The 14,884-nt window shown below is 33.3% G+C and overlaps 1 protein-coding gene across 1 annotated transcript in view; it reads left to right on the top strand.

Annotated features, from left to right (window-relative positions):
• Positions 1–13,713, top strand: part of LOC114338855 (beta-1,3-glucosyltransferase) — a 209,000-nt gene extending 195,287 nt beyond the window's left edge. The window contains exons 8-9 of the mRNA XM_050646909.1: positions 8,906–9,170; positions 13,489–13,713. Of these exons, the coding sequence (XP_050502866.1) occupies positions 8,906–9,170; positions 13,489–13,662 (439 nt within the window). The 3' untranslated portion in view covers positions 13,663–13,713. The remainder of the gene's footprint in view (positions 1–8,905; positions 9,171–13,488) is intronic.
• The last annotated feature ends 1,171 nt before the right edge of the window (positions 13,714–14,884 follow it).

Here is a 14,884-nt window from a genome sequence, read left to right as displayed (position 1 = left end):
CCTCGTGCTGGTATACATCTCACCACATTCTGGACTCCAGTTTCTCATAATGTATCCTCATTCTTTATTATGTGTCTGGCAGAAATTCCTATGATTCCTAATACTTTAATCTCTGTAAAAAATATTAAACTGTTCATAATAAGTGACAATATATAAAACCATGCTAAAGCCTTATATACATACGAAATTAGAATTGAAATAAAATTTTAAATGACATTGAACTTTTTTAGAAACCTATTATATGATATGGAGTCGAGTTATATCGAGATTTGGGTATAGCCAAGAATTCTCCAAATTCCATGGATAGCAAACATATCACTGATAAGCATTGTAAACGCACTTTAACGAACACATTTCTGATTGAAAATTTACAAGATTATAAAAATCTGAAATTCATACAGATATACTGTTGGTATGCACTGCAATGTAAATTATGAATGTCTAAATTTTTATATTATTTTGAATTTGTGCATTTTATAAAGAGTTTATAAATGATAATTTTTACATAAAATAGGGTTGTTGTTATCATTTTTATTATTATTAAGGAATAAAACAAACGACTTAACTAAACAATATGTATATTAAAGCAAGAATTGTAACCAAATTAATAGATAAGTGGGCACTATCAGAGGCAGCAAAACATTTTAACATAAGCAGAAACACAGTTTTTCTATTAATAAAAAATGGAGGGAACAAGAAACTTTCGTAAGAAAGCGAGGGTCTGGATGACCAAAAACTGTACTAAATTTAGGTATGTAAAAATAAAATTAATATTTTTAATATTTGTAATATCTCTATCAGCAGTGATAACAGCTTGTAGTCTTCGGTCCATCTGCGTGAAAGGAACTATGAAATTGTCTTCTTCAGAGAGCTCTTCCCAAACCTTGCTTTCTTTCGAGAGTTTCTTGTTCTCTCCATCTTTTATTAATATTAAAAACGGTTGTTCTGCTTACGTTAAAATGGTTCGCTACGGCAGATAGTGACCAGCCATCTTCTAATTTCGTTACAATTCTTGATTTTAGTTCTTTGCCAGCATGTGGGGCCATTTTTTGAGGTTGAACAGAATAAGTTATCTGACAAATTTTAAGATTTGGCAGTGAGAGTGACAGTATGTAAATAATAATTATTTATCCTTCAAAATACACTGCCCAATTTTCTACAAAATACGCATTAAGAGTCGTATCAGTTTTTTTTTGGAACCAGCTGTACGTACAAGGTATCCCGTAGATATAGTTAAATTCACATTTTGGAAATGTAGTCTAGATTCAATTAGAAAACGAAGAAACATAAAAATTGTAAGTTCATTTTTATTTATTTCAAGGAAATGAAGCGACGAAGTGTATTATTGAAAACATCTATAAACAAAGGGGTACTTACACTGCAGCTGCAGACATCCCTACTCAATTAGTGAAAGTTTCAAAGTGCCCTCCTACTAAAGCGGCAACACGTCTTATTTCATTACGAGTTACTTGGTTTCCTGAATATAGTCCAAGAATTCTTATCGGGTGTTTTCGCCATGTTTGCGAAAATGTCGTCAAATGTTCTTAAAAATAAAAATAAAGCTTATTAAGATTTGCGGACTTGGCTGGTCATGAAATAATATGGCAGTGCACCATCTTTCTAATTACAAATTGGATAAAGCAGTTGAACATCCTCTAAAATTGGTGGCAAATCGTCAATTAAGAATTCCAAGCAATCGCGTGCAATTAACTGTGAGGAAATAATGTAGATAATAACTAGCCAACAAGCCCTTTCTCATAAGTACCGACCCTAACATTTATAATTTATTAAAAGTAGGTACGCCACTCGTTTTGCGAGCCGATTGTCTGTAGTCCAATGCTACAAACTTAATAGGCTGACAACACCAATTCTTATAAAAGCCTCAGAAAACTGAGACATCTCAAACAATAATTCTAAATGTAATATGTGGAGATGTTTCTCATCTCTTCTAACCTTTTAAAGTAAGTTTGAAAAATATTGAGCATGCATCATTTTTTAGTTCTTCGATCTGTCATTCATTTCGCGAAATGTTCGCTTTTTTCTTGTGAAACTTTGGGACCCACCTATTTCCTTACGCCCCGCTCAAATCTTCAGATTTTTGAAATATACACTGTTTTGCATGTACTTAACTTACCTTATCTTAATGTGACGATTTCGAGTTTTTCTAAGGATAGAATTTTTTTTCGGCCCCCACTTAACGACTTAACGAACTCCCCTGCATTAAGAGCCAATATATGGTAGAGGTACATTTTCAGGGTGCAAGGTTTCTCCCCATGTAATAATCTGACGCGCTCGAGTAACTGCAGAAATCCCCGCTTGGGCTCCCCTACCATTATATCTGTTCTATTTTTCTTTCTTTTCTAAGTATTTTCTTCTCGTAAGAAATACTTAGACATACTTTTATGCATATTTTTCTGTTGGCTCTACGTGTTCTTCCGTAAGTCAAGAACACTGATATATTATTTCTATGCTATTTTCTGTTACTTTTCTTATTTTGTCATATTTACACTTTCCGGAAAATACTAGCCCTGTGGTACTCCTCTCGTAGGTTACGCACTTGCTATATGTTTCGTATGCCATTTATATCGTTGCATATATATTTTATCTTATTTTTCGATTTCTATACTACCCTAGGGATATTCCTACCTCTGTACGTCACACACCTGAGTAGTATATCACTGGACCAGTGGGATTTTCCTTGTGAATCACGCACTTGTCCACAACATCGTTCGTGTGTCAGACCAGAGTCCTGGACACACGAGAATTTTATAAAGTATCATGGTAGATACCAGAACTTCATCCCGGTCTAATTCACAGGACCGGAAGGCGTCCACAGAGCCCAGTACGGCCCCAACTGCACCTACCGAAACCTCTAGGGAACAGGATTGCATTCCTGCATATGCATACTTGCAAACTTACATATTTGAATACGTGCAAGCTGATAACTTACTCAGTTTTCGGTTTGTACTCCATCAAATTTTGGTCCGCCAAGCTCTCGATTTTCTCTACAGTACCTACTGTAAAGAGGAAACATAAAACACTATATCCACTATTGTGGAATGTATAAGTACGTATTTCACAAAATTGAGTATAGTGTTTTTATCATTGGTGTAGTGGAGCCAAAACGCCGTTCCGGTACTGCTTTTTTGGGTTCCTCAAACTCCGTGGAAAACTGACCACTGCACTGAAAAGTAATATCACAAAGTCATAGCGTTCCGGTACAGCTTAATTTGCACTATACCCCTGATTTTTATGTTTTTCTCTTCCAATCATTTTATAATTGTTATATTTGTTATATATCCATTAAACTGGCCTATTGATATGCCTCTGAAAGTTGTCTGCTCTGTCTTTGACTTCTATTTTTGTGGGTATAGTGTACGTGGAAAATTCTGTGTTTTTGCTTACCGTAAGTTTTGAACTTTCTATACACACTATTGTAAACAGAATTTGTGGATTTTGTCTCAAAACTGCATGTCTGGCTTTCATATCTTCATTGGCTTTGATCAAGTTGTTTTATCTTATCGAGTAGTGTCCAGCAAAAAATAATAACAAATTTGATGTTAGGCCAGGATCTTAAAACAGTTTATTCCTAATTTATGTCCTGCATATAAGCAAGTCTGATCAGAATGTCGGATTGTGCCAAGTGTAAAACGTATAAAAAAGACGCTCATTTAATTGGCTGTGAAGGACCCTGTGGTCGCTGGTTTCATGGACCTTGTGCTAATTTATCGGACTCTGAATTCCGATTTCTCTCCAAGAAAGACAATGTCTTTTTCTTGTGTGATTTCTACAATGGTAATTGTGAAGCAGTTGAGAAGTCTGTCGCTGCTGTTATGACGCAATTGAACAGTTTTCCAGATCTAATGGCAAAGAAGATCGATGTGATGTTTAAATCATTCAAAGACGAGATGCTAAAAATGTTAAAAGATCAAATTCCTGATGTCCCAAGACCTTCGTGCAGCTCGCCTGAATTGTCATTTGCGAAAGTAGTCCAGAAAGCTCCTACTGTGCTAATTACACCCAAAGATCCAAAACAATCTTCTTCTTCTACCAAATCCGAGTTAATCCGTAAAATTGATCCTATTAAAGAAAATATCCAGGTTACACAAGTAAAAGAAATCAACAAAGGCGGTATAGCGATCCGTTGTGGTAACGATTCGAAATTTCAAGATTTAATGAACTCTACAATGAACAATAAATATAATATTAAAGTAATTTCTCCTCTTAATCCTCGTGTACGTATTGTCGGTATTTCTGAAAATTTAGATAAAGTTATCCTGTTAAATATGCTTAAAGAGCAAAATCATAGCGTGCTATCAAGTGACTGCGTTTGTGATGTAATATCGGTCAGTCCCTTAAAGAAAAATCAAAATGTATTTCAAGCTATACTTCAAGTAGATCTGGCTACCTATCATCGTCTTTTAAATTATGAGCATGTTGTTGTGGGTTATGATTATTGTAGAGTATATGATGCCGTGGAGGTTAGGCGATGTTTCAAATGCTGCGGTTTTCATCACTTCGCAAATAATTGTCAAGCAAGTCAAGTAGTCTGTCCAAAATGTTCTTTAAGTCATCAAGTCTCTGAATGTAAGTCTACTGCTTTAAAATGTATAAACTGTGTTAATTATAACAAACGTGATGGAGTTCAGACGATTAATACTGACCATGCAACATGGGATAAATCCTCATGTCATGTATTCAAGCATACGCTGGACTCATTTAAGGCTAATATACTTGACATTAAATAGCAACCACAGAAACAATTTATTAAGCCCCAGGTGAAGAATAATGGAAGCCCAAAACTAAATATTGAAGTATATTACCAAAACTGTCGCAGTTTGCTAGGTCGGACTCAATTGGTTTACACTAACCACGGCTCCGTTCCTGGTACCCATAAAATTTTTGCGTTCACTGAAACTTGGTTAAATTCTAGTGTGTATGATTCGGAACTTTTTGATCCTGAACTGTTTACTGTGATTCGTTCAGATCGGGATTTTTTAGCCACTGGGACAACTAGAGGTGGAGGTGTACTATTAGCAGTTAATAAAGCATTAAATGTTATTCCTATTGATGTCTACTCTATATGTGCTGCTATTGCTGAAGTCAAATTAATTGATGTAGTCATAAGCAAAGTTGTATCAAAGAAAATAGTTTTTTATCTCGTGTTAGTATATATACCTCCGCAAACACCTCTAGCTGAAATATAATTATTCCTAGAGTGTTTAGAAACAGTTGAATGTCTTTTTAACGAAACAGTATTAGTCTTGGGTGATTTTAATATACCGGAATATACTCAAGGCATTACTACCGGTGAATCAGTGGCCGTGCAGAATGTTGCAAATTTCTTTAATCTATCGCAATATAATCATGTAGTTAATCATAATGAACGAATCCTAGATTTGGTATTTTCTAATATATTTTGTAACGTACATATATCAGGCAATTGACTATGTTGTTGCCATGGATAACCATCATCCAGCGCTCATCATTGATTTTAGTATTAAAAAAGAATTTAATGAAATCAAAATCGACAGTAAGCAGAATTTTAACTTTAAGAGAGCCAACTTTATAGAACTTTATAATGAACTCTATTTATCTGACTGGTCTTTTTTTTCCACTGATCTTGATATCAACAGCAACCTAAATGCCTTTTATCAGTATATTCACAGCATCTTCCCTAAACATATTCCTCTTAAAAAGAAGCAAACTAAACGTTATCCGATTTGGTTCAATGGTGATCTGATTAATCTTCTGAATACTAAAAATAGAGCTTGGAACGCGTACAAAAAATCTCGTAATATTCAAAATTACACTGAATTCAAGAGAATTCGTTCAGAATTCAAATACTTTAATCAAATAATATACAAGCGTTATGTGTCTCAACTAGAACTCAATCTTAAACAAGATCCTCGTAGCTTTTGGTCGTTCATAAACTCCAAGAAAACAAATTGTTCTATTCCTGAAACTATGTCGTATAATAATATAAAGCTAGAGACTTCACAGGATATTGCCTCATCATTTGCCGATTTCTTCTCAAAGTCATACACCGATATTTCTCCTCCCGACCATATCACTCCCAAATTAAATACATATATTGCCGAACTATTGCACATTCCCGCTTTTACAAAATCTGAAATTGAACAGGCCATAAGGAAGATTAAGCCGAACATGACGATGGGACCAGATAATATTCCTGCATTTCTCATAAAAGATTGTGCCCACGTATTTTCAACTCCTCTGTGTACTTTATTTAACTGCATATTATCCAGTTCGGTCTTTCCCACACAATGGAAAGTTTCTAAAATTATCCCTGTGTTTAAGAAAGAAAATCGAACTTCTATCCAAAACTATAGGCCTATTGCTATCATATCCAACTTTAGTAAAATTTTCGAGATATGTATAAATAAACACCTTTACACCCACATTTCACCATTCATAGTTCCCCAACAGCACGGATTTATCAGTGGTAAATCTACTTTAACAAATCTTGTTAATATCACTCAATTCCTGTGTGAAGCATTAGACAGAAATGCTCAAGTCGTCGTCATATACACTGACTTTTCCAAAGCTTTTGACCGCTTAAGTCATAAAATTCTACTGAATAAGCTCAGTTCTATTTCAATCACACCTACGCTGTTACAATTATTTAACTCTTATTTTACAGATCGATGGCAATATACACAAATTAGAGGTTTTAAATCAACCCCTTTTCCTCAGTTATCCGGAGTACCTCAAGGTTCAATTGTAGGGCCGCTATTGTTTGTGATATTCGTTAATGATATTGTTGATGACCTAGATGTTCATTCACTAATTTATGCGGACGATTTAAAATTATTTTTTGAAATTAAGTCACCCTCCGATTGCATTAAACTTCAAGAAAATTTAAATAAAATCAGTATATGGTGTGACACTAATTGTTTGCAGCTAAATGCGTCTAAATGTAATGTTATGTCTTTTTCTAGAAGCCCTTCTCCAACACACTATGATTATCATATACATAATACTTCCATTTGTCGCCCCTGCTCTGTTAAGGACCTGGGGGTCATATTTGACTGCAGACTATCATTTGTTCCACACATCACACATCACTAATATCGTTGCGGGTGCGTTCAGTACTCTAGGTTTCATTTTACGAAATGCGAAAGAACTTACCGATATTGACACTTGCAAATTTTTATATTCATCTCTTGTTCTCCCCAAACTCGATTATGCATCGATAGTTTGGTCTCCAATTTATCAAAATCACACAACTGTTTTGGAATCAGTACAGAGGCGGTTTTTAAAAAGTATGCACTTTAAATCCACTGGCATTTATCCTGCTAGGGGATTTTCTGAAGAGCTACTTCTCGATAAATTTAAGATGCAAAGTCTCCAACGTCGTAGAATAACTCAATCTTTATGCTTTTTATTTAAAATTATTAACAATCAAGTAAATACTCCTGAGTTATTGCAACTTCTTAATCTCCACGTACCACGTGTTGCTTCTCGTACTTCACAAACGTTTTATGTTAACAGAGCCAGATCAAATATTTTGGTGCAGTCACCTCTAGTACAAATGCAAGCTCACTACAGTGCGAACTCTGATCTCTTTGACATCTTCAATTCTAATTTACGCATCATTAAGAATACTGCTAACGATATTAGGTTGCAACCAGTCACTTTTTAACATCTTGCTGTTATATTATATATTTATTCTGTATTTTTGTATTTAATTGTTTTACATACTATGTATTTTCTGTTTTTCTTTAATTACTTTATAAGTTTTTGTTCGTCGTTGTTCGTATGTGAGTGTGTTTTTCTCATTTTGAGTTTTTTCACACACTTACATATAAACGGCGTTTATGTAGTCTATGTATTTTATACTGTTTTGTTGTTATGTTTATGATCTGTAAACGGTAAATTTACTAATACGCTTAATACACTAACCCAGATTGTAATTGGTCCAGTACTGTTATTTGGGTACTAAATAAATAAATAAATAAAAAAAAATATTTTCCTTACAGTAAGTCCGAGGTATGGTGTATTTAATAATTCCGCTTACTGTTTCGATATGCTGTCCTGTGCCTTATATGATTATGATATATATGATATATTATGTATTTTCTTTATCTTTCTAGATAGAAAGTCCATTTGCTGCATTCTCCAATAAATTTATTAAATTCCCTTAATTTTACTACAATTTACTTAAATTGTGACTTGGTTACTGGATGGTCTGCAAAAAGGATTTTTATGTATGGGAGTATCTTTTAAATATTCCCCGGCAGCTGAATTTGCTTATCCTCTGCTGCAGTTCAGCAACATTAGGAAGATACTTGAGCGCCGTGTAGCTCATTATTCTCTTTAGGTGGCGTCTCTAAAGGATATTAGCGATGACTTGTGCCAATTCGTCTCTATCCTGTGCTCTTCTTATTAGGGTTTTAAGGTCTAGTCCTGTCTGATCCTTGATGTTACCCAGCCAGGTAATTTTTTGTCTACCAGGACCACACTTTCCTTCGATTTTTCTGAATACATGTACGTTTTTTAATAAAGTTTTTAGTTTTTTTAATAACTTTTACAAGATCACAATCTGTATTCATAGGTCTTAATACTTCTTCACTTATACAATAACCACAATACCCCTAACAGGGCCAGTCCATGGAATTTTTAGAATGCGGTGGAATATCCACACCTCAAAGTTTTCCAAGCGTCGTAAAGAGCTAAATGTCAGCGTCCATGAGGAATTATGCTCGTATGAAAATATCAAAAGGTTTCAATAGTTTTAATAATAACTTCCTTTTCTCCACTACTTTTTTTTTTCGTAGCTAGCAACTCTTCCACTTATGAATAATTACATTGTATTATGAGAACCATTACACTTTAATGCTAGAAGTTGGTATTGCCTTTAAATTTACCTATTTATTTTTAGAGTCAACAATCTTGAACGTCTACTGTCATGTTACGATTCATCCGAGAAACTCTGCATTGGCGAGAGGTACGGCTACGAACTACGAGATCCTGGAGGATATAATTATATAACAGGTGGAGGAGGCATGGTATTCAGCAGACCACTTTTAACAGAACTGGTGAAAAGATGTTCATGTCCGTCTTTGAATACTCCAGATGATATGTATTTGGGAATATGTATGGCTAGAATGAATGTTGCAGTTACACATTCACCAGCGTTTCATCAGGTAAAACAATCAAATACAGAACAGAGAAATTAAGAAGAATGATATGCCACCGTTGCATTTGGTTGTCGTTTTAAAGACAGATCATATGTTATGATTTTTTTGTGGCGGATATTCTTGAGTTGTGGTTGATTTAATGTAATTGAATGAACTATGAAAGATGAAGTAGTTTTCAATCCTAATAGCAATATTAATAATATTTAAAAATATTAAAATATTACTAAAATATTTTTAAATTGAAAACTTATTGGTCCATTTTCTTGGTAACACCTCCAAGGCTTCAAAAATTTGCAAGCCAGATGGATGCTGAAGCGAAGAAGACAAGAGGGAATTCAAAAAACTTACAATTCACGACCCCGTCTGTTCAGCTGGTAAATTCCAACAGAACATGGACCTAGTTAATAAACCAACTGAATAAAAATGGAATTTTTATTTTATTTTTATATTGGTCGTTACTTCTTTGAGTAACTAGGTCCATTTTCTGTTGGAATTTACCAGCTGAACAGACGGGGTCGTGAATTGTAAGTTTTTTTAAATCCTCTTGTCTTCTTCGCTTCAGCATCCATCTGGCTTGCAAATTTTAGAAGCCTTGGAGGTGTTACCAAGAAAATGGACCAATAAGTTTTCAATTTAAAAATCTTTTAGTAATATTTTAATATTTTTAAATATTATTAATATTGCTATTAAGATTGAAAACTACTTCATCTTTCAATTGCCAGATGACGCTAGTCACCTAGTCCATTCACGTCAGTTGCGATGTGGGGGATAAACTCTCGGTGTTTGTCACTTAGAGTATGGAGTAGCAGGCCTACGTTGTCTCCGATGAGACTCCAACAAGAGTCGAAAATCGTCGATTCAGAGTGCTGGCACTGCGCTCCGTATTCTAAGTGAAAAATAAGATTGTTTTGCCTTCGCAGTGCAACTGAATAAAAATGGAATTTTAATTTTATTTTTGAATGAACTATCTTGCAATAAAGTCGTCCCAGGAACGCAACTCATAAATATTGGCAATGTTATTTTAAAGTCTTCTACTCTAAAATGTATAATATATGTCTGAATTGCCGATATAAATGAGTCAGATTAAATAAATTATTAGAAGAATTTTTTACTAAGCAACAACATTTTTGTTTAATTTAGTGATATTTTGTATTTTCACAACGGCATCCGATTTGAGCGTCGAAAAGTTAATAAAATTATTTTTTAATTTAATTGTGGCTTATTTCCCAATTAAAATAGTTAATTATAAAAATGCCACAAGGAAATAGCTTCAGAACAACATTAAATGAATAGAGACAAAAAGAAGAATGTATATAATATATTTAGTTCGAAAAACATTTTACTGTTGTCCGAAAACAGGAAAAAATGTTTATTTGATAAATTAATATTGTTTTTCGCTTAAATTCAATATTACAGCTGCCATCGACCTGCCTCTTAGCAGTTTGAACATTTAATTTAAGCGAAAAGCAATTTTTTCCAAATTAACATTTTTTTCTGTTTTCTAACATCAGTAAAATGTATTTTGCATTAAATAAATTACATACATTCTTATTTTTGTCTCAATTAATTTAATTAAAAAAAATTTTTGGACACCCTGTATAAATAATTATGTTAATGTTTATATTTGTGAATATAGAATTAAATAACCTTTCGAATGAACTATCACATGACTCCTATTCCCATTTAAAAATATCATCGATTACGTCATCAGTCCCAGATGGATGACGTCACTAGTATGATATATATGCCAAAAAAATATAATTTAAAATTAAAAATCGACCTGTTTCGGGATTCATCTCCAGAGTCGCCCATTCTCGACAAAATGAATTCATTCCAATTCAATGTCCTCACTGTATATGGCAATAATGTTAGAAGATCCTGAGTTTTCGGAGCAACAACTAACACATCCACGGAGAAAACTACAGCTACCTGATGAAAGAAATGCCAAAAGTTTAGAATGTTTAAAACAAAATGAAAAGGTTCATGCGAGGAAACAGTAAAATCAAAGGTAAAAAGTAATGGCATATCTCACAACAAGGAAAATAGAAAAATGATATACAGGGTGTCCCGAAAATATTGGTCATAATTAATTATACCACAGATTCTGGGGTCAAAAATAGGTTGATTGAACCTCACTTACCTATATACAATAGTGCACACAAAAAAAGTTACAGCCCTTTGAAGTTACAAAATGGAAATCTTTTTTTTTTCATATATAGAAAATTCTTAGAGATTTTTCATTGAAAATGGACATGTGGTATTCTTATGGCAGCAGCATCTTAAATAAAACTTAAAGTGAAATTTGTGTACCCCATAAAAATTTTATGGGGGTTTTGTTCCCTTAAACCCCCCCAAACTTTTGTGTACGTTCCAATTTAATTATTAGTGTGGCACCATTAGTTAAACACACTGTTTTTAAAACATTTTTGCCTCTTAGGACTTTTTCGATAAGCCAGTGTTTATCGAGATATTTTGAATATTTATCGAATCTACCACATATTTGTGTATGGTTAAGTACGATTATAGAGACCTGTTAATAATCTGAAAATGTACTTATAATTTACAAGAATAAAAAACCGCTAAACGCCGTTAAAATGAGTGGCGCATACAAATTCCAGCTACAAAAGATCTGATATGAATATTACGTGGCGCGAAAATGTATTTTCATTTTGATAAAAAATAAAATTCTAGTTTTATTTTAAAATATTTTTCCATAATATTTGCTCAATTGGAGGTAAAACACGCCACAAAAGAGTAACTTTGATACGTTTGAATTTTGAAACTCTTTTGTGGCGCGTTTACTTCAAATTTAGCAAATATTATGGCAGCATATTTTAAAATAAGACTAGAATTTTGTTTTACATCACAATGAAAATACATTTTCGCGCCACGTAATATTCATATCAGATATTTTGTGGCTGGAATATTGAATGCGCCACTCATTTTTACGGTGTTCAGCGGTTTTTTATTCTTGTATCAGGAGTTTTTCAAAGTTATTTATAAATTAAATGTATGAAGTTGAATGCAATGTTTCTCGATTACACGTTAAGCTTTATAAATGGTCACCTTTGTCGCATTATATCCCAAATGATCTAGTGTCCATCGAATGTACTCTAGATTTTTTCGGAATGAACTCGGATTGCCCGTTTCCAGATCAAATTTAGCGTCGTAGCCACTCCAACTACATAAACCATTTCGGGAATAATCGTTAATTGGATTATACTTTTGTAGCTTAATAACTTCCAAACGACTTAACCGATTTTGATCACTAAACATGAGTTTGAAACGTATTGACAAACAGTATCTGATGCATCTAAGGTTAAGTATGATAACTGAAGCTATTACAGGAATTATTAAGCTTGAAAAACCGTTTTTCCCATAGGAAATAGATTTTATCATGCTTATGAAGCCCGTAACTTAAAAATTCGAATTTTCTCGGATATGAGGTATACACCGTTAGATTCGTCTAGAGTCCTTCTACAAACGCTTAGTTATTGGCGCAATTCGTAGGTTGAAATTTTAAGTAATTGTCGAAAAACCAAAATTTGCGTTCCATCTTATATGCCATTTTGTTATATATTGTACATTATATGTTACAGTTCAAGTTGATTATCCAGTTGGAGGTGACTATTCCTAGTTCGAGGCAACTCAAACGGCTGGTTTTAGTCAAAGTTGATTATAAATATAAAATGAAGATTTTTATTCAACATTTACTAGTAAAAGTAGACTCCAACTAGAAAAAGTATACTCTTCCCAATGCCATTTAGTACTTACTTGACATGTTCAAATCGTGATAATATGTATTTGAAAAGGTCAAAACAAAGAGACGCACACTCATCACAAAAGCACGGGAGATTATACTCGTATAATCTACAATTTTTACTGAATCGATCCAGGAATAGTCAACTCTAACTATTAAGAGTTGATTCTATTTTTCCCGCGATCTACTTTTACTAACCAGGGTTAGGAAGAGTCTACTTCATTTAGTCAAAGTTGAATTAAATTTTTCAAATCAACTCTTACTGCTCGTTTTAGTTGGAGTTGACTCGAACTAGGAATAGTCAACTGTAACTAAGAATCAACTTGAACTGTAACATATATATGACCAAACTTAGTATGCACGAATTAGGAATAACAAGTTCTTTATTGTTACATAAGTGTCATTGTACATTTTGCAGGCAAAATTTCATGAATGTCGTCTTATTTCGTTTCAAAGATTTTTACTTGAATCCACATTTTATCCCAACTCTGTAACAACTAAATGTTTAAAATTTTATATTTTTATTCTTGGTTACATTATCGTTAATATTTTCAAATTTTATAGGCAAGGCCACAAGACTACAGTGCCAGGTTTTTAGAAACATATCGACCAGTTTCTTTTCATAAGCATTATATGATTGATCCAGTGAATGTGTATAAACAGTGGTTTGAATCCTCGGATATAGCGAAACCAAACGAATTAAATGAAACAAATATTGAAGTACACATCGAACTGTAATTAAATAAAAATATTTAATATTGTATTATTAATAAAATATTTTATATTCTTTGTTTATTTTTAAATTTTAGCACACCTATTTACAAGACACAAATCTGGTACCCAAATATGCTTTTGGTAGATAAGTTAGATCTGTCTAGCATATGCTAGTTCAGTCTTCCAACGAATGAAAACACTCTTCACAAAGTGCTTTGGTTCATAAAAACATATTTAATATAACTGTATAGTGTCGAAACGTAGATTCTAGAAGTAATTGGTATCAGATTGTAGAAAGGTTTAGAAATATGGCTATTCCGAAGGGTTTCCGAAAGATCCCGTGATACAAAATAATAAAAATAATACAAATTTGAAACGAATCAAAATACAGTACATGTGATGGGATATAGTATTTTTACTACAAAAACGTTATTACGTAGGTCAAAATTTTTGACGTAAGAGAACTGTCAAAACATTAGAATGTGACTTTTCATTATTGCCATGTTTATTATATATAATATGGTAATAATGAAAAGTCACATTCTAATGTTTTGACAGTTCTCTTACGTCAAAAATTTTGACCTACGTAATAACGTTTTTGTAGTAAAAATACTATAGTATATTTTCCACAGAAAATCGTTTAAGCCTTAATAAATGTGTAAAATAAGTTATCTAGGTCATATATTTATACGTGGAGGAAGATACATTTTCTGCATTTCGTAATTTAAGGAAGAAACATTCCGGGAAGAAGTAAGTAACCCTGGTTTCAAAATGTGAGAGATTGGCCAGACATAAATACACCTTTATTACTGAAAACTACATAAGATAGTTTGCCAAAATAATTGCCAACTGTCCGTCGCTTAACAACAAACAATTCAGTTTTTCCCAAAAAGCATCTATCAGTCGATACTATAAAATTACATTAGAAAAGCTCGGAAAACTAGGGATCTAGGAAAACTCTTCCTCCTCCTCCTCATTCCTTGTCCACTACATTATTTTCCCAGTTTTTTTTATTTGGTCTGTCCATATTGTTAGAGATCTTCCTCTGGGTCTTTGTCCTTTTATCTTTCCAGTTTCCCTAGTATACAGCTTGAGTCGTCAGCATCAGCAGCTATCAGTACTTGATCGTCCGTGAACAGAAGAAAGTATATTGTGCCATTACCCACCGTTACTCCAATTTATCCAAATTTCTAGACTAGTCTCTTTCAAGGTTGTCAAAGATTATTGATCATCTTTCTATGCGTTT

The sequence above is a fragment of the Diabrotica virgifera genome, chromosome 3 (genome assembly GCF_917563875.1).
Source record: "Diabrotica virgifera virgifera chromosome 3, PGI_DIABVI_V3a".
NCBI classification, from domain to species: Eukaryota; Metazoa; Arthropoda; class Insecta; order Coleoptera; family Chrysomelidae; genus Diabrotica; species Diabrotica virgifera.
The sequence above is the reverse complement of the archived record's forward strand: the minus strand, read 5'-3'. Positions and strand labels throughout refer to the sequence as shown.